General features: G+C 39.2%; 1 protein-coding gene across 1 annotated transcript in view; it reads right to left on the reverse strand.

The window, feature by feature from the left end:
• Positions 1-4,423: 4,423 nt before the first annotated feature.
• Positions 4,424-19,495, reverse strand: part of Maob (monoamine oxidase B) — a 108,086-nt gene continuing 93,014 nt past the window's right edge. The window contains exons 10-15 of the mRNA NM_172778.2: positions 18,079-18,132; positions 13,399-13,456; positions 11,529-11,626; positions 7,709-7,820; positions 6,391-6,453; positions 4,424-5,334 (exon numbers count right to left, since the gene is read on the reverse strand). Of these exons, the coding sequence (NP_766366.2) occupies positions 5,182-5,334; positions 6,391-6,453; positions 7,709-7,820; positions 11,529-11,626; positions 13,399-13,456; positions 18,079-18,132 (538 nt within the window). The 3' untranslated portion in view covers positions 4,424-5,181. The remainder of the gene's footprint in view (positions 5,335-6,390; positions 6,454-7,708; positions 7,821-11,528; positions 11,627-13,398; positions 13,457-18,078; positions 18,133-19,495) is intronic.

The following is a 19,495-nucleotide window of genomic DNA, read 5'->3' on the forward strand; positions in this document are numbered from 1 at the left end:
ATAGGGTAAATGTCCTTAAGATGACTCACTAGGAGAATTTTCAACTCAAATAAGATCTCCTTATCTCTGAGAGTTGTAGGAAACAAACAACAAAGACCCATAGAGAACATACTTTAGTAAGCTATCTACCATTTTTTCCATGAAGTGCAAAAGTGTCTTTATTATTTGATTAGGTAATAAGATTTACTTCTTTATTTAAATGAGGAGTGGGAAAAATACAAGGATCTTAATGATATCTAGGACTAGGATGCTAATAGAGAAAATCCAAAAGTATGTGCAGTAACAAATGATTTGGGTAACTGGGAGCAAGCAAGCTTGAAATGTGAACGAGGCACGTAGAATAGATATTAGTAAGGACAATAGATCACAGGTAGCCTCGTGACTTGCACTGGAAAAATTGAGGAATAGGGCAGAGCATCTTTTTTTTTTTTAATTGGGTATTTTATTTACATTTCTAATGTTATCTCCATTCCCAATTTCTTTTCCTGAAACCCCTATCCAATCCTCCCTGCCCCTGCTTCTATGAGGCTGCTCATATACCCACCCTCCCACTCCCACCTTTCCACCTTGGCATTCTATACTGGGGCATCAAGCCTTCCCAGGACCAAAGATTTCTTCTCCCACTAATGCCCAACCAGGTCATCCTCTGCTGCATATGCAGCTGGAGTAATGGGTAATGGGTCCCTCCATGTGTACTCTTTGGTTGGTGGTTTAGCCCCTGGGAGCTCAGAGGGTGGGATGGTCTGCATGGTTGATATTGTTGTGCTACCTATTGGGTTACAAAACCCTTCAGCTCCTCCAGTCCTTTCTATAACTCCTACACTGGAGACACCATGCTCAGTCCAATAATTGGCTGTGAGCATCCACATCTGTATTTGCCAGACACTGGCAGAGCCTCTCAGGAGACAGCTATATCAAGATCCTGTCAGTAAACACTTCTTGGCATCTGAAATAGTGTCTGGATTTGGTGACTGTATATGAGATGGATCCCCAGGTGGGACAATCTCTGGTCGGTCTTTCCTTCAGTCTAGGGCAGAGAATCTTTAATGCAATACAGTCTAATTTCAGGAACTCCTGGAGCAATGGCCTTTGGTGTTGAGATGTCTCTGTAGCTCAAATGAAACAGAAGCTACTTCCCTGTCACCTCTTCAGATTTAATGATCAGGCTTCAGTTCCTGCTACCTAGCCAGCTCTTCTCTGTTTCCAACTGTCATTCATTATGATCAGAGGCAGTGTTTGGCACCAACCAACTCATGGCCCTTTGGCCAGGGTAGCATCGTTTTCTTGAGTAGACTATTTGTGTTCACTCCAGACAGAGATGTCAATGACAGACCAAAGAAACAATTCCATCTCAAGTCCAAGTTTGGTGAGCCAATGAGTTTAATGGGACCACAAGAGTATGGGTGATTTAGGCAGCTGCATCACCAAAGTGTCCCATCCCTGCCTGGATGATGACTCATGAAAACTGTACCACTGAAATTCCCTACCCAAGTTGTGGGCAGCTGCACTACTGGAGTCTCCTCATTCCCAGAAATTGCTCACTGCATATTATATAATATCAGAGAGAGGCCTCCTGAGTTTTGAAAGCTTCATGAGCTTTGTGAAATTCATAAATATCTTATGAATTTCATGAACCCTCCCCCCCCCCTCCACTAGGGAATAGTTCAACCCAGAACTATAACATCGGTTGAAGGGGTAGGGACCACTATGCAAGGCTATCCATCAATTTTTAACTGCTGAAGTCCAGTCAGTAGCAGTGGCTATGCTAACAAGATAAAAAGACCAAATCACTCAGGTTCCTGCAAACATTGTTCAGGATGCTTTGTTGCTGTGAGATCTTGCTAACAGATCATATTTAGAATATATAATATGAATTTGTAATGGTGTCTATCTAAAATATTCATGAGAGTGTTACATAAACAGACTGTATTTTTTTTTCTAAAATTCAATATCTCTCTTGCTTGGCCAAAGAAGGAAAAAAAATGTCATAATGTGCTTTCTCAATGGAACCTTCTACATGTGACAACTCTCGAGTACCATAACATCAACTCATCTTTTTCATTCCAGTGGTTGCTATAGCAACCAAAATGAACAAGCAACTTTAGTGGCCATGTTGGTGTATTGGAAAAACCTGGAATTTCAAAGAAATTAATATTCCTGGGAAGAAGTTGATCAGTGGGACATTAGTACTCCCTTCTTTGCTCCATCAGATAATATATTCAAAAATACTGAATTCTGCATAGCTGTTCAAGGATCCCCAGTATCTCAAAGTAGCAGCCATTTGAAAATCATAGCCTTGGAACTGTCCTCTACATTTTTGGGGGTGTTCTACTCTTGCTCCCCAGAATACTTCCAGGGTCAACTATCTGCATAACAGTCCTTGTCAGAGAGTTGGTGGTGCCATGAGCAGCAAAGGAAGGCAACCATTCCTTCAAGATACTTTTCTTTAGTCATGGAGCTTCTGTGATCAAGGAAATATGTCTTCCTCTTTCTGTTGGTTAATGAATGCTTAATACAACAAACTGTTTCTCTCTATTCCAGATCATTTTTGATATCTTCTTTCTATGTCAGTATAGTTGAGCACCTGACAGAGGATGGAAGCAGTGGTTCTCTCTACCTTTCTATATATTCAAAACAATATTCTCAGCTTTTGGCTACATCTTCCCAAAGAAGGGTTGGGGAAATGTCCACTCCCTACCACCCTGCTATGGGAAACTCCCCATGAGCTCAGGCAGTTGGCTTATCTAAATCCCCACCCAATCACTCTAATGCACACCCCCAGTTGAAAAGCACAACATAATGCATCAATGTATCCAAGAAAGCAGCTATTAGTGCTACCTCATCTAAAATACAATTAAAAAGACAACTGATACTCTCAAAATGAGGATGAAGGAAAATGCCATTTGGCTCTCTGAAAGTGGGCAGAAACATTTTAGAGACTGTATGAGTATAGCAGGATTGCTAACACAGAACCAAAGTGAAAACAATGCCAATCTATTCCTTTATTGATTTAAGGCCTTTAATGATCCAGACACTATAGGAGTTGCAGAGGCACCCATGACTCCACCTGCATATGTAGCAGAGGATAGATAGCCTTGTTGGACATCAATGGGAGAAGAGGCCCTTGGTCCTGGAAAGGCTAGATGCCCCAGTGTAGGGAAATGCAAGGACAGGGAAGCAGGAGTGGGTGGGTTGGTGAGCAGGGAAGAGGGATGGGATAGGGAGTTTTTGGAGAGGAAACCAGGAAAGGGGATAACATTTTATATGTAAATAAAGAAAATATCTAATAAGAAAAAGAGAGAAATAAAGCAGCAGAAACCGCATTCTTTTATTTTCTATTGTTCACTTCAACCTGATGATGAGAAAAGTTTCCCTTGTCTCCTATTTGGAAAATCTGGCAAATATGGGTCTCTATGAACTTCATTTATTTATTTATTTAATTTCATGTCTTAGTTGTTTTAAATGGTTGAGATAGAGATTTTAGGAGATACAAAAAGCATATACAAGAAAATAAAAAAAATGCTATCAGAGTTGTTTGTATATCTGGGTGACTTCTGTCCTTTGGATTTGTGTGTGTGTGTTTATGTGTGTTTGTTTGCAGAATGTATTTATTTCTAAGACATAAATATTTTGTTTACTATACTTTTATTTGTTACAATATTTCCACCTTAATTCCTCTGAGTCTTATATTCAACGCATGTGGTTTTATTAGCAGTAATGTTTATTTCAAGTTTTGAAAGGGGAGACAACAGCAATAGTCAATATTTGGGGCGAGTCTCTTGTATTCTCATAACCAACCATTCAAAAGGAATTTCCTTAGTCTGGCATTGGGGTTTTGTTAGATAGTTTGTGGCTCTTATGTGGAGCACTATCACCCTATATGTTCATTTAAATTATTTACATATATTCACACACACACACACCTTAAATGTAATTTTAGATAAATATAAAAATGCTTTTTATGACTCTTTTAAATGGCCTAGTTTGATGAAATTTTCATCCCTTCCTCTCCCTCTATAGTGCCTTCTCTCCATCATTCAATTAAAACACCCTTGATTTTCATAATTTCCCCTGTGACCTGCAGTTCCTCTTTTTGATCTCCTTCTTGTACATTGTCAATTTCAGTATTATAATTGCTTTAGTATGTTACAGATCTTGCATGTTAGTGTCTATTATTTTTACAGAATTTTCCTGGAAATAAAAGCAAGGATGTCTTACACAATCCTTACTTAACACTTTTAAGTCAATTACCAAGTGTTCATACATGTGATCCTATGATGGATCAAAATACACATAATATCTAGGTTCTGAGAAAGTTCTCACTAAATGCTTTCACATCACAGTCATATACCCAATACTGACTCTTGGTTTGGCTTGTCAAACCTTGAAAGTCATCGCCTAAAAAAAGAAGAGACAGCAAACATATGGTCAAACAGCTTTATTGTTAATTACCTAAGCATGTCTTAATCTTTGAATGGAAGCAGACTAACTAGAAGATGCAAGAAAAAAAATGCCAAAAACAAGACTCCCACTCTTAAGAAAATTTAGAATCAGCTGGCAATGCTGCACAAAACAGCCAGAGTAGAAGATATCTACTGAGTAACACAATACCAGTTAATACAGAGTAAACCCACAAGAACAACCATCAGTGACTATGGCATAAGGTGGAGGAGGATATAGGGGAATGAACCTTGGGAGGTGAGAAAAGCATCAGCTTGTGTTCTAGTCACTCAAATACCAGGAGCTTAGTGTAGGGCTTGTGTGATTAGGGTTTACCTTTGTTGCATTTGGTTTATTTAACTTTAAAGTAGACAATGAAGTATAGTATCTAATGGCTACCAGTTCTAACAAGACAGGATTCTAGGTACAATGGCAAATAACTTGACATAGGTGAGGACATAACACACCAGAAGAAAGACAAGCACAAAGTCGTAGGGTTTTGAAAAACCCTGTGTACATGGGGCAGGTAGGTTGTGAGATAGCAAGGGAAAGCCTGTGTGTCTGTTCGAAACACTCAGAGGGCAGGAAAGTTGGAAATGAGCCAAAATGGAGAACAAATTACTGGGCTTTCTCACTCTATTTTCTCTTTGTAAGATTTTTTCTTTTTTATCTCAACTCCTTTGTCAAGCCTTTGAGACACACTGAATGAGAAGCTTGTGGATGTGGCTCTAAAGCCCATCTTTAAAAATGTACAAACAGGCCCCTTTTGTGGGCCAGGAAACCAAGAGCTGTTGCTGACAAGATGGTGGTCAATCCAAACAGCTTTAGCAGGCCTGGTACAGAAGGCAGGTGTCTCTCCAGGAAGGTACTGGTAATGGGTCGTGCAGGGACATCCTGGGTTCAGAGAACATTTGTGTCAGAAGACAGTTGTGCATGTTATTCCAGAAACTATTTATCCTAGATATTTTTAGAGTAACCCACTTATTCCAACCTCTATAATATCACCCCATCTCCTTCACCTGGCCCTTTATGTCAAGTTGCTAGTCTTTCTACAGCTTCTAGGCTGAGATGGTTCCACTTTCTATATTTCCTCTCAGCATATCCTCTGTCAGAATTGTATTTAGTGGTTATTATCTGCCTTCCAATCTTAAACCACTGCAATTCTCAGATCACAATGGCCCATGTACATCGTAAAGATTTCTTCAAGGGATTAACCCCACACATAGCCCACCAACTCATTTTTAGCAGATGCACTAGGGCAGTCATTTTGGAATGTCACAGTTATCCTCTTATGGCTGCAGGCTTAAAAAGCTAGAGTAACCAACCTTTTAGATTCCCAGTGTCTATTCTTCTATCTTCTCTACATCCTTCCTATGAGTCAGATAAATTGTCTAGTTTTATTGCAAAAATGTAGTGGAAATGAGGTTAAATGTGCTCCATTTTGTTCTCTCACTTTATCCTAGAGAGAAGATAATAAACTCTCTTTTCCTTCCTCTTGTTGAGAATCATTAAGGAAGATCATTCAACAGATATTGATTGAGTTCTTATTTTGAGGGGTGGAGGGTTTTTTCTTTTATTCTTCTCTCTTTCTTTTCCTTGCTTCTTGTGGTGCTAGCTATCAAACTCCGTATTTTACCCATGATAAGCAAGCATTCTGCCATTGAGCTATATCTCATCTCCCATTGATTTTTTTAAAAAAAAATATATCTAGAGCTCTCTGGGAAGTATTTCCTTACCATCAAACATCCTATTTTTTCTAATAATCTGCAAGAGATATAGCAATACAAATGTATCAATGTTCACCTGAATCTGTGAGTCCTAAATCATGTACTTTATTTAGACATCTATGCACTGAATCATTAGGAAAACGTACATGGATATATACAAGTGTGTTCTTGGGAGCAATCATTCTTAGAGTAAGGGCATGTAAATCTGTGAAATATAGCTTACCAAAGATTCTGGTTCTGGCTGCCAAATTTCATCTTCTGGAATCTTCCCAATGGCATGAAGAATCTGAAATGAAAGATTACTTTGCTATTACAAACAGCAAAACAGATACTACCTTTCTTTAATTCTTTAAAAAAAAAGAACTTAGTATATGCCTCTTGGGATATCCATCAACAATGTCAAGTAAAGGGCAGAGAAATCAACTTTGACTTTTAACCCCCCCCCCAAGATCTTTTATTTATGGTATAAAAGATCCCAACTACTTATTTCATCATAAATTTTAGTACTTGTGAGCATAACTTAAGAGGAATGAGGTTAGAAGACTTGCCAACAATAACAATAAAGAATAAAAGTGAATTTTAAATGTAAAAGAACTATTGTTGACTCTATAATAACAAACCGAGGTCATCATTTTTATTTTTTAATAATTTTTAAAAAAGTGTGTGTATGTGTGCCTGCCTGAGTTTGTATGTAAGTGCACAAGGTAGTTGAATGAAGCTTTGGAGACCAAAAGAGGGCACCAGACACCCAAAAACCTAGTGCTGGGAACCAAAGCTCTGCAAGAGCAGCTAGTCTCTTAACTGCTGAGCCGTTTCCAGAACCTCTATTTTTAAAGATCAGTTGTATTTTTAATTATGTAATTATGTGTGTGTGTGTCACACAAACACACACGCACATACAGAGAGAGGGGGGAGGGGGAGAGGGAGAGAAGGAGAGGAGAAGGGGAGGGGGAGCGGAGGGGGAGGGGGAGGGAGAGGGAGAGGGAGAGGGACAGGGACAGGGAGAGGGAGAGGGAGAGGGAGAGGGACAGGAACAGGGAGAGGGAGAGGGAGAGGGAGAGGGAGAGGGAGAGGGAGAGGGAGAGGGAGAGGGAGAGGGAGAGGGAGAGGGAGAGGGAGAGGGAGAAGGGTCTAGATGTCTTCTGAGTTCAGAAGATGGTATTATATTCCCTGCAAGTGAAATGACAGGCAGTAGTGAGCTTCCTACAGGATCCTGGGAACCAAACTCCGGTCCTCTCAAAGAGTAAGAAGTGCTTTTAACTGCTGAAACATCTTTCCAGTCTCATTATCTCTTAAGTACAGCTGAGTTCTGACCCCCTCCCCATCCATACACACTTCAGGTAAAATAGTAGATATTTTTATTATTTTGTTTAAGGTGTTCCCTTTACCTAAAACTGCTATTATAATGGTGTTTCCTGGGTCTTTAGATGAGGAATGTGGTGTGTGTGTGTGTGTGTTTCTCCCAAGATCTCATCTTTGAGCATTTATCAAAGTGTGTTTGTGTGTCCTCTTCCACCACTGCCCATTACCCTGGGCCCTACCTCTCTGGCTGCTCTCTCCCCAGCCTCCACAGCCCCCTCCATGTAGCCGCTCCAGTGTGAGGCTGTTTCAGTGCCTGCAAAGAAAATCTTGCCCACTGGCTGACGTAGAACCCTGGGAACAAAAAGCAGAGCAGTAAATGGCATTACACAAAACCAGAAATGAGTTCTCACATGAGGACCAAGGCCAGTTGACTTTTTCAGGTTCAAAACATCTATGAAGACACTGACAATGTAGGATAATGCTCTTCAGGTTTCTCCAGCTATTGTGTCATCTCTGTCATGGGTTAATGGAACAAAAGCTGAAGTGCATGCACACACACCTCTGTCAAGGGTACTAACAGGAAAAGGAGCTGAAATCAATTGGGGGCAAAATACATATTTGACTCATCTCTATAAAGTGAGGGACTGAATAAGCCCAGTCATGTATGGACCCCTTTATATGAGGAAGGTGATACATGCTTCTGATTTCTTTTTTTTTTTTTTAAGATTTATTTATTTATTATATGTAAGTACACTGTAGCTGTCTTCAGATACTCCAGAAGAGGGCATCAGATTTCGTTACGGATGGTTGTAAGCCACCATGTGGTTGCTGGGATTTGAACTCGGGACCTTCGGAAGAGCAGTTGGTGCTTTTAACCACTGAGCCATCTCGCCAGCCCTGCTTCTGATTTCTTACTTAGTTACTCTACCATTGAACTTGACTGTTTCTTCTTGTCATGCTTTGCCCTTCTCGTATGTTTTTGTAGTTATTTCTTTTGGTTTTGTATGATGCAGGATGTAGCCCAAGGCTTTATGTATACTAGACATATGCTCCACTACTGTACCACATCTCTAACCCTTATCTATCTCTTAAAGGGATGGTCTAATGATTTTAAGATTACTTTCATTAATGGCACTGAAGAAATAAATGACTCTTATGGCTTCATTGATTCCATCTACTGGGGTTCAGAACTATTGCTAAGTTAAAATTTGTTGGGTACCAGCTCTTCAAGGTTCTTTACTCCTTACTGTAACCCCAATACTATTATTTATACATCCCAGAGGTGAATGTAGAGGTTAATTGTGGTAGACACTGAAATGTACCACCTAGAATGAAGGACATTTTTGTTGGTGGGAGTCATTCCAGAAGGTGGTACTCTGATGCTGGCACTCTTTGGAGGTGACTATTTCTACTGGCAAAACTACCTCATTCCTGCTTCTAACACCAACTACATTTAGTGACTGACTAGCATAAATAAGCTTTTAAAGAAGCATGCCCCAAGCTACAACATGAGACTACTTGGAAGGATCATTCTACTTTTAGAGTGTGTCATGGGGTCAGCTGGTACTTTTATTGGAACTGCATTACTGACTGGCTTTCCCATTCTTGCTTCCTTCTTCTTCCTTCCATGATGCTGATACTAAGGATGCAGTCTGATATCTATCCTATCTACTGATTGCTTCAGTGTCTACCTCCTAGGACCTCATTTGAATCCAGGTGATCTAAGAACTCTACCTTAGTCTTGGTCACCTTGCTACATGTCATCTCTGTGCTACATTCTATTTTCTTTCTAATCTTTTCCAGAACTCCATGACAGTGCTACTAGTTAACGTCTCATATTACAAATAAACAGACAGGCTCATAGAAATGTGCAGTGACTCAGAAAGAGCCACAGTGCTATAAAACAGCAGAGCCAGCATTTGAAATATTTCTAGCAGATGTCAACATCTCTATTTTTATCCTCTCTGTGTTGCCTGATATATTGCTATCACCAGTTTCTAGAATGTTCTCATGATAAGCAAAGGGATAGAAGATTCCCAGGCACTTAGCCTATAAAGGCAGTCCACTATCATACTTAAAAAGACACCATAAAAGAAGTACTATCTAGAGCCATTTTCAGCCTATCTCAGGATGCCATGATCAGATAAGGGATATCCAGCATTCAGAACAATGCTTATATTAATTAACACTTATCTCTTCTGGGCATGTCTACAAAACTTTCCAGGGAATACTTGATCATGAAGTCTCAAGTACTGGACTGACAATGAGAACAGACTATTACACGGTGGGAAGTGTGTCTATTAGAGAAAATATGTCACTGAGAGTGTGTCTTTGGGGGCTATATATCACCATGGCCCCTTATTACTGCTCTGCTCTGCATCCTGCCGTTTATGATGTGATCTTTTCTAATACAATATCCACACTATTATAGACTGATAATCTCTAAATCCCAAGGGGGAAGGAAAACAAATTATTTTTGTCAAGTCTTTGGTCCCCCTGGGAAAAAGCTAACACTGATAATTTAGTATATTGTTGAGTCTCTTATAGGAAAACATAACAGTTTTATTTGAATCGTTATGTTTTCTTTTACCCGAATTTAACATAGCCAAAAAAAAAAAAAAAAAAAGGTCAGGGAAATATAAGAAACCATAGAGTATTGGTGAGATTAGTATAATATGTGGAATCATCTGCAATTATTGGGAGCCAGAGGGCATTCAAACGTGTTTCCAGAGTCAGAAGGTACATTTACCCTCTCCATCCTTGTTAAACTACAAGACATTTCAGCATATGCTCACTTTCTACAACAGAAGGAACTTCCAGTTGGAGACCTGGTAGAGGGGTACAGTGGCCAAAACCTAGTAAAGATTGGAAGACTAAGACATATGGAACTAACCATGCTAACAATTGTATATAAAAATGTAACAGGTAAGGATTAAACTGAGAGAGTTTCTGTCCAGTGGAGATGAGAAGGTGCGTGACATTGATATTTTTAGAAGTGGTCAGCAAATGGTTGGCACTTATTCAGTATACTATCAATGAAACAATTACTAATGACTTCGTCTACACTCAGCTCACTAGGTCTCTATCTGAAAAGTAACATAATGACTCAAAAGCATATTGGGTAGGTAGATAAGGACCGTGACATGAAGAGTCTTTAATCATCTTTTGATAAGCAGGTTTGAGCCCTTCTTCTACTGGTTTTCATAGAGAGCTGATCAGTGGCCTTCATCCCAGTAACACCAGGTGTTGCACTCCCAACACCTTTTCCTTATTTCCCATTTTAGTTTAGTGTTGCTAGGAACATCCTGGTAATGGTTATTAAGTTGTGCCTTGTTATTGTCATCAGATACATTGAACTCAGCACCAGTGACTCATATTTGGATGCACAATGCTGTGAATGCTAAAAAGCCCATGAACTCTGAAGGGGTGAGTCATATCATGTGTTAGAAACAGAAAAAAAAAGTTGCTAAAGAATAACTCAGGCTATGATCACATTTTCTTGTGTTTCTCATTCATGTGATAAGGTAAGTAAATTCTAACAATAAATGACTAAATAGGTGATTGGTAGGATTAGACAAGGAACTCAATCCCTTTCTTGACTGGTTTAGAATTGCTTTTGAGTTTGCAGAGCCATGCCCACACTGATCCAGAGGTGCTCTTGAAGGAGTTTCCTTAGTTCTAGACTCGGTATTAAGAGATGGTATATTGGCAGGCTGAACAAATCCTCTGGCTATGTAAAGTGCTACTTATGTGTCAACTTTCTTTGGTTACTTTGACTGAGTTTGCTTCTCTAGAGGAATGAAGAGTGGAAACAACACAATGGTGCAGCACCATCACTTCCTTTGTGAAACTCGTGAGCTTCAAAGGAAATTCTGGAGATGCTTTCTAGTATTGACAGGAACGGAAAAAAAAAACAAAGAGAAACATGGTAACCTATGTGGAGCTTGGCTTCAATTGCAGGGGCTTTTGGTCACAGCTCAGCACACTTTTATTTACCAAACATGTCTTGATTGAATGTGTGCCACCCCTGAATGAGATAGTGTAGTGATTAGGTAGTACCTTCCATACTGGGTCAAGATGCCGGGAGGGAAGTAGGTTGTGTAGCAGCCCCCAGAATACTGTTCCTCACACCAGTTCTTCTCTTCATAATGGACGGGCTGTTAAGGCAGAGGGAAAAAGACTTGAGAAAGAGGCAGAAGATATTTTGTCTATCGTATATGGAACACATGCTAGTAGATTTCATTACAGAGAACCAGTTGTAGCTGTCTCTCAGAATTTACAGGGTAGTGCTTCTAAGTCTCCCAGCTTCCTATAGCTACTGAAACCTCTTGTAGAAAGAGGTATAGTATTTGCCTAAAACCTCTGCATATCCTCCTGTATGCTTTAAATTACCTCTGGATTATTTATGTTTCATAATACAATATAAATACCATGCAAATACTTATCACACTGACTCTTCAGTGCATGTGTGATATTTTTCAAATATTTTATAGAACCTCTACTTTACAGAGGGTTGACTATGCTTCTGAACCAGGGCCATATTAGCTTGATGTTTCTGAAGACAGGCTTTTGGGCAGGTAAATGCTTTCAAGAAGAAACTTGGATAAATTTAGACTTTAGAAAGTTTTTTTTTTTAAATTTGGTGCATGCATGTATCAATTTTTTGAGACAAAGTCTTGTCATGTAGCATAATGGCCTGAGATTCTTGATCCTCCTATGATGCTTCCATCTTGCAAGTACTGAGATTATGAAGATACACCACTATTTCTGGACACAGACAGCAATTATCTGTTTCTATTTTCATTTTGTTTGTATCCATCAGAAAGTTTTAGTGTCTAATGGTTTTGAGAAAAGGTTTTAAATGATAAAGTTTACAAGAATGGTTGTCCAAGAAACAAAAGCAGAAGTATATATCTGTGAAAAACAAATGACAGTGAGTTTCATGTTTGACAGGGGTGAGCTTTGCTGAAGGTATATGGTTCTCATAGTATGTACTCACTATGGAGGGGGGGGTGGGACTTGTAAAATAACCATTGGTCTGGAAAATATGTTTTAGCAATCAACAGGCTATATTTTAGCTGGGAGTTTTATAAAATTTGAACTCCTTATAAAAACAAAGGCCAGAATTACAGCTCAGGGATAGAGAACATGCCTAGCATGTTCACATCCTATGTTCAATTCTACCCAGGGGTAGGAGGAAACAACAATGAATATCCTAAACAAAAAGTTTATCACTAAGCATTACATTGAAAAGAGAAAATAGACCAACGTGTGGATACTTCATTCCTCCTTAGCATAGGTGTCTGCAACCCTATAGGTGGAACAACAATATGAATTAACCACTACCCCCCAGAGCTCGTGTCTCTAGCTGCATATGTAGCAGAAGATGGCCTAGTCGGCCATCATTGGGAAGAGAGGCCCCTTGGTCTTGCAAAATTTATATGCCCCAGTACAGGGAAATGCTAGGGCCACCAAAAGCCCAAATGAAGAAAGAGACTTTCTTTGTACAAAAAGCACACAAGGACAGAAGCAACACCATTTCATCAACAGAAATGAATCATCAATATGCTTAGAAGAGACTTTTGCAAATGAAAACATATCCTTTTTGGGGAAAAAAACCACATTCCTCGTTAAATGATGTTTTTCATTCAACCCCTTCATACAGTACTTGAGAACATTAATTACCAACTGTTGTCACCTACATGCCTGATCCAGGGACAATTCTGAGTTTAGAGACAAAAGAAGCACCACTGGCAGCAGAGTGAAACACTTTCTGTACCCATTTATGCACCAACCCTACATGCACAGACCCTTTGTGAGTATGTTGGGAAAGATAAGATGTAAGGTCCTCCCGGCACAAACCCATCCCTGAGAAGCCTTTCAGGACAAAGCCTCTTCCTACTGGGAAAAGCCTGAGAAGCAGTCTTACCTGCAGAGCTTCTTGGGAGTTCAGCACTTTTGCATATAGCTCACAAAGTTTCCTCAGTCTGTACAACAGAGAAATAAAATATTTTAATGATAAAAGTAAAGCTTAAAGAAGTAAGGAGAGCAAAAAAGGGGAGATACCTATTCCCTTAAAAAAAAGTCTCTGAGTACCATTGCTTCCACTTTGACCTTTCAGGTTAACTAATTATGTTTTTCTTTTTCTTGAGATGCTGTGCTGCTATGTAGCCTATGCTTGCTTTAGATGGTGTGCTTCGAAATAGCCAAGGCTTGCTTGGCATTCTCAATCTTCCTGCCTTGGCCTCTCAAGTGACATGATTACAAGCAAGAGTGACCATATCCAGCTTCATTTTAGTTTTTGAAAAACTAGAATTTGTTCTATTTCTAATGCCTTAAAACCATGAACTCACAAATAGGAATGTAGCAAGGCTGTCACGAAATCTTTAAGAAGGAAAGTAAAATGAATCACTGGGCATACTAACTTAGAAAAGACAGTCTCAGATTCTGCTCCTGACTCCTGACTCAGAAAGGAAGGTGATAGAAATCTGTGTTTCCCAAGCCTTCCAAGAGCTTCTCAAATTTAAAAACTGCCAATATAAAGTTAATAACCAAATAATGGTTTGCAATAAATAAGTGCTCAGTAAATTCTTGCTCTTAAGTCTAGTGGGAGAATTGGAAGTAAACCAACTGTAATAAATAGTCACTTAAGGTAAATCAACTATTTTATCAATTAACATAAATCTAGCCACTGATATATTTATATTTCTATAAATGAACATAGCTGTTTCAATATTGACATGTATAGATTAGGAATGCACAAGGGAATCTTAAACAAGACTTATAGCATGGCCAATTCATTTTAGAAGAAGTGTTATTGTAGACTGGAGTGTTGCTTCAGGAGTTAAGAGAACTGGCTGCTCTAACATAGGACTAGAGTTCAATCCTCAGTATCCATGTGGCAGCTCACAACAGGTTGTAGCTTCTGTCCCAGGGCATCCAATATACTCTTCTGGCATCAGCAAGAATCAAGCATGGCACACATGTGGGGCACAGACATGCATGCAGGCAAAACACCCATATGCATTAAAATAAATATCTTTCCAAAATGCAATACTGTTTTACACCTAGGAACTCTTTCTTTAAGCAAAAGAATAAAAGTGTTCAATGTCTTCTGCTTCTCTCTTTCTCTGGAATAGCATGGCACTGACAGAAGAATGATAGCAGAGTAAAGATATGCAGTTAACACCAGAAATAGAATTAAGTATTACGGAGGATAAGTATTCAGGAAGGTGGGCATTTTAAGCTCTTGGAGAAGAGACTGATAATACAAATATATGGCTGCCCAGGAAAAGAGAGAGAAAAAAAAATGAACCTTCATTTCTTTGTGAAAATATATTTCTATTAATTATTTGAGAATACATTTGATATTTCAATACATTTTGATCATTCCCATTCCTCAAATTCTCCCCTTAACTCTTTCAATATACACTCTCTAGCCGCTCTTTCTCTTTTTCGTTTCAATTTTTAATTAGATATTTTCTTCATTTACATTTCAAACGCTATCCCGAAAGTCCTCTATACCCTCCCCCTGCCCTGCTCCCGTACCCACCTACTCCCACTTCTTGGCCCTGGTGTTCCCCTGTACTGGGGCATATAAAGTTTGCAAGGCCAAGGGGCCTCTCTTCCCAATGATGGCCAACTGGACCATCCTCTGCTACATATGCAGCTAGAGATATGAGTTCTGGGGGATACTGGTTATTTCATATTGTTGTTCCACCTATAGGGTTGCAGACCCCTTCAGCTCCTTTGGTCCTTTCTTTAGCTCCTCCATTGGGGACCCTCTGTTCTATCCAATAGATGACTGTAAGCATCCCCTTCTGTATTTGCCAGGCACTGGGATAGCCTCACAGGAGACAGCTATATCAGGGTCCTTTTGGCAAAATCTTGCTGGCATATGCAATAGTGTCTGGGTTTGGTGGCTGACTATGGGATGGATTCCCGGGTGGGTTAGTCTCTGGATGGTCCATCCTTTTGTCTTAGCTCCAAACTTTGTCTCTGTAACTCCTTCTATGGGTATTTTGTTCCCTATTCTAAGGAGGAATGAAGTATCCACATGTTGGTCTTCCTTCTTCTTGATTTTCTTGTGTTTTGCAAATTGTATCTTGGGTATTCTAAGTCTCTGGGCTAATATCCACTTATCAGTGAGGGCATATCAAGTGACTTCTTTTGTGATTGAGTTACCTCACTCAGGATGATATCCTCCAGATACATCCATTTACCCAAGAATTTCATAAATTCATTGTTTATAATAGCTGAGTAGTACTCCATTGTGTAAATGTACCCCATTTTCTGTATCCATTCCTCTGTTGAGGGACATATGGGTTCTTTCCAGCTTCTGGCTATTATAAATAAGGCTGCTATGAACATAGTGGAACATGTGTCCTTATTACCAGTTGGAACATTTCTGGGTATATGCCCAGGAGAGGAATTGCTGGATCTTCAGGTAGTACTATGTCCAATTTTCTGAGGAACCGCCAGACTGATTTCCAGAGTGGTTGTACAAGCTTGCAATCCCACCAACAATGGAGGAGTGTTCCTCTTTCTCCACATCCACGCCAGCATCTGCTGTCAACTGAATTTTTGATCTTAGCCATTCTGACTGGTGTGAGGTGGAATCTCAGGGTTGTTTTGATTTGCATTTCCATGATGATTAAGGATGTTGAACATTTTTTCAAGTGCTTCTCAGCCCTTTGGTAAATTCCTCAGTTGAGAATTCTTTATTTAGCTCTGTGCCCCATTTTTAATGGGGTTATTTGAATTTTTGGAGTCCAGCTTCTTGAGCTCTTTGTACTTATTAGATATTAGTCCCCTTTCAGATTTAGGATTGGTAAAAATCCTTTCCTAATCAGTTGGTTAGCCCCTCTTTTTCAATCTTAAATCACTAAGTCCAATTTTTGCTAGCTATATATTCATGGGTATGGGGGCACCCACCAGACCATAGTCAATTAAGAGAGTCTATATCCTTAAAAACAACTGATGAACACTCTCCTAGATTCCATCAATAAATCTTTGGTTAGAAGTAAGTTCTTATGAGTACCTCTACTCTCCATGGCATTGCCGCTTACATCAAAATATACTTTAGGAAAACAAAAGATTTTCAGATAGTAGATGAATCCAGAGGTGGACCAGGTTATGAATGCTTGTAATTTCAGCACTTGGGAGATGGAGGCAGGATGATTGTGAGTTAGAAGCGAGCCTGGGCTACATAGTGAGTTAGAGGACAACTTAAATAGGCAGCAACTCATTCTATACCACTCTTATTATAATCACCCAAAAGCAGTGGAAGAATGGATAATTAAAAATACATATCTTGGAGGTCTGGAGAAATGGATTAGTAGTGAAGAATGTGTCAGGCTTTTTGGAGGATCCACTTTCAGTTCCTAGCATCAACATTGGACAGTTCATAGCTGCCTATAAATTCAGCTCTAGTGGTATTCCACATTTCTGGCTTTCAAGGGAGCCTACTCTCTCTGTGTCTATCTGTCTCTGTTTCTCTTTCTCTCACATACAAGCATGCATGTGCAATACACACACATGTACACACATGTCACACTTTTGCATGTGCACATATGTCACATACACTTAAAAATAAAATCTAAACAAAAGATAAAGCAAAAATAATATATTGAAATAGGAGCTTTTCTGTATATGAAAGATATTTTATTAAACTATTAGAATGAATAGCCCTGACTACATGAAAGATGTAGTTGGTATAGTATATGATGCACTAATCTATGAACATGATAAAAAAGACAACTTGGAAAAAAGATGTGTTCAAGGCATTGAAGATTCAGCAGTGAGTTAGTCAGATAAGACTTCCTATCCTTCATGGATATTATATTCCAATAGGGACATTTTGAAATATATGGCCCAGTCAGACTTCCACAGCTCTAGCCATGCACCAAGGTGGCATGGGTTATGGAGGAACATGCTATGAGAACTGAAATAATGCACTATAAAGTCATTTGGGCTTTGAGTCATTAAATATATTATCAGTTGTGGTGCAGGTATACATATTTGGCAGTGGTGGATACAAATTACTAAGAGAGATAGCTTTCAGAAAAATTAGTCTCTGCACCTATAACCTGTAATTGCATCATTTATGTAATGCTGCCTAACCTAGCAATTTGTCAACTTAGTAATCTCCATAAGTAAATGTTCAGCTCTTGCCTTACATCCATTTTCATAATGTTCATAGTTCTTAGCATAATGTCTTATATATAATAACTTGGTAAGTATTAATTTGAATATTTGGTTCTTAAGTAATAAGCATTGTGACATATAAGGCCTTTATCATTAACATAACAGATACTTCACTTTAGCAATACACATATTATGAGGTATTCTGTATATCAAAGTCAATAAACATCGAATGGCAAGCAAATAAAAAAAAGAAAAGAGAAGAGAAGAGAAGAGTGGAAATAAAGAGGTGACTTACTTGAGAAGCCTATGTTCTCTATTGAGTGTGTGTTTTGCTGTAAAAAACTATGAACTAAACAATGGAGGGAGTGATAAAAGGAAGAAAGGGGGTATGGGGAAGGGAGAGAGGGAAGGAGGAAAGGAATAGGAGAGGGAAAGAAGGAAGAAGTAAAGCAGATTTTGTTACCTTTCTTCTTTGGTGAGACGTACCAGTTTTCTAGCTTTGTGAGCAAGGATAAATCTAAAATATACAAACAAGAAAAAAAAAAAACAGGAGTGTAATACTTTCACTTTCACTTTATTTCTATGGCTACCCATGCTCTGTTTACTATGCAAGGAAACCACCTATATACTGAATACCTACAGTATCCCTGTTTCAATGTCCCATTCTTGTCACTGAGGAGTACTTTCTGGCTTTAGGGGATCAAGCAAGTAAAAGTAAATGACTAGCCATGATTTCTCCTAGGTTAGTATGACAAAAGATCTACTGCTGTCTTACCAGGCTTAGTGACCAAGAGACTAGAGTCTCAAATGGAGTCTTAAGGCTGTGCCTGAGCCATAGTAGGGTTGAGAAGTGGTAGGGCCTTTCGAGGTATTTTGAATTGTGAGGAATCCAAAGGATTAATATGGTTTCCATGACAGCTCTTTGGGAGAGTGGGTTAATTTAAATAACAAGTTTGGCTTCTCTGCCTGTGTCCTTGCTTCTTTTCTGCTGTGTTTTGAAGCAGCATAATGCCCTCAACAGAAGCCTAGTAGATATTAATTTCATGCTCTTAGATTTCCAGAACTGTGAGGTACAATGAACATCTTCTCATAAGTTACCTAGTCTTAAGAACTTTGCTATAGCAACAGAAATCACAGTAAACAACATGGATGCCCACACAATCTCCATAAGGAGAACTCTTAGTAAAATATTCTTGTTAGTGTCAGTCTATCATGTAAAGATGGCCCCAAAACATATCTACTAATACAATAAGATGAAGTAGAAAATTAGTACAAAAATTTTAAATGTTAGTGGTATTTGACATATACTTATTTGTTATTTAAAAAGAAGCACTCACTGATAAGTGGATATTAACCCAGAAACTTAGATTACCCAAGATACAGTTTGCAAAACACATGAAACTCAAGAAGGAAAACCAAAATGTGGATACTTTGTTCCTTCTTAGAATGAGGAACAAAATACCCATGGAAGGAGTTACAAAGTTCAGAGCTGAGACAGAAGAGAGGACCATCCAGAGACTTCCCCACCGGGGAATCCATCCCATATACAACCACCAAACGCAGACACTATTGCATATTCCAGCAAGATTTTGCTGACAGGACCCTCTTATAGCTGTCTCTTGTGAGAGGCTATGCCAGTGCCTGGCAAATACAGAAGTGGATGCTCACAGTCATCCATTGGATGGAACACAGGGCCCTCAATGGAGGAGCTAGAGAAAGCACCCAAGGAGATAAAGGGGTCAGCAACCCTATAGGAGGATCAACAATATGAACTAACCAGTACCCCACAGAACTGTGTCTCTTGTTGCATATGTAGCTGAGGATGGCCTAGTAGGCCATCAATGGGAGGAGAGTCCCTTGGTCTTAGGAAGATCATATGC

The sequence above is a fragment of the Mus musculus genome, chromosome X (assembly GCF_000001635.26).
Source record: "Mus musculus strain C57BL/6J chromosome X, GRCm38.p6 C57BL/6J".
NCBI classification, from domain to species: Eukaryota; Metazoa; Chordata; class Mammalia; order Rodentia; family Muridae; genus Mus; species Mus musculus.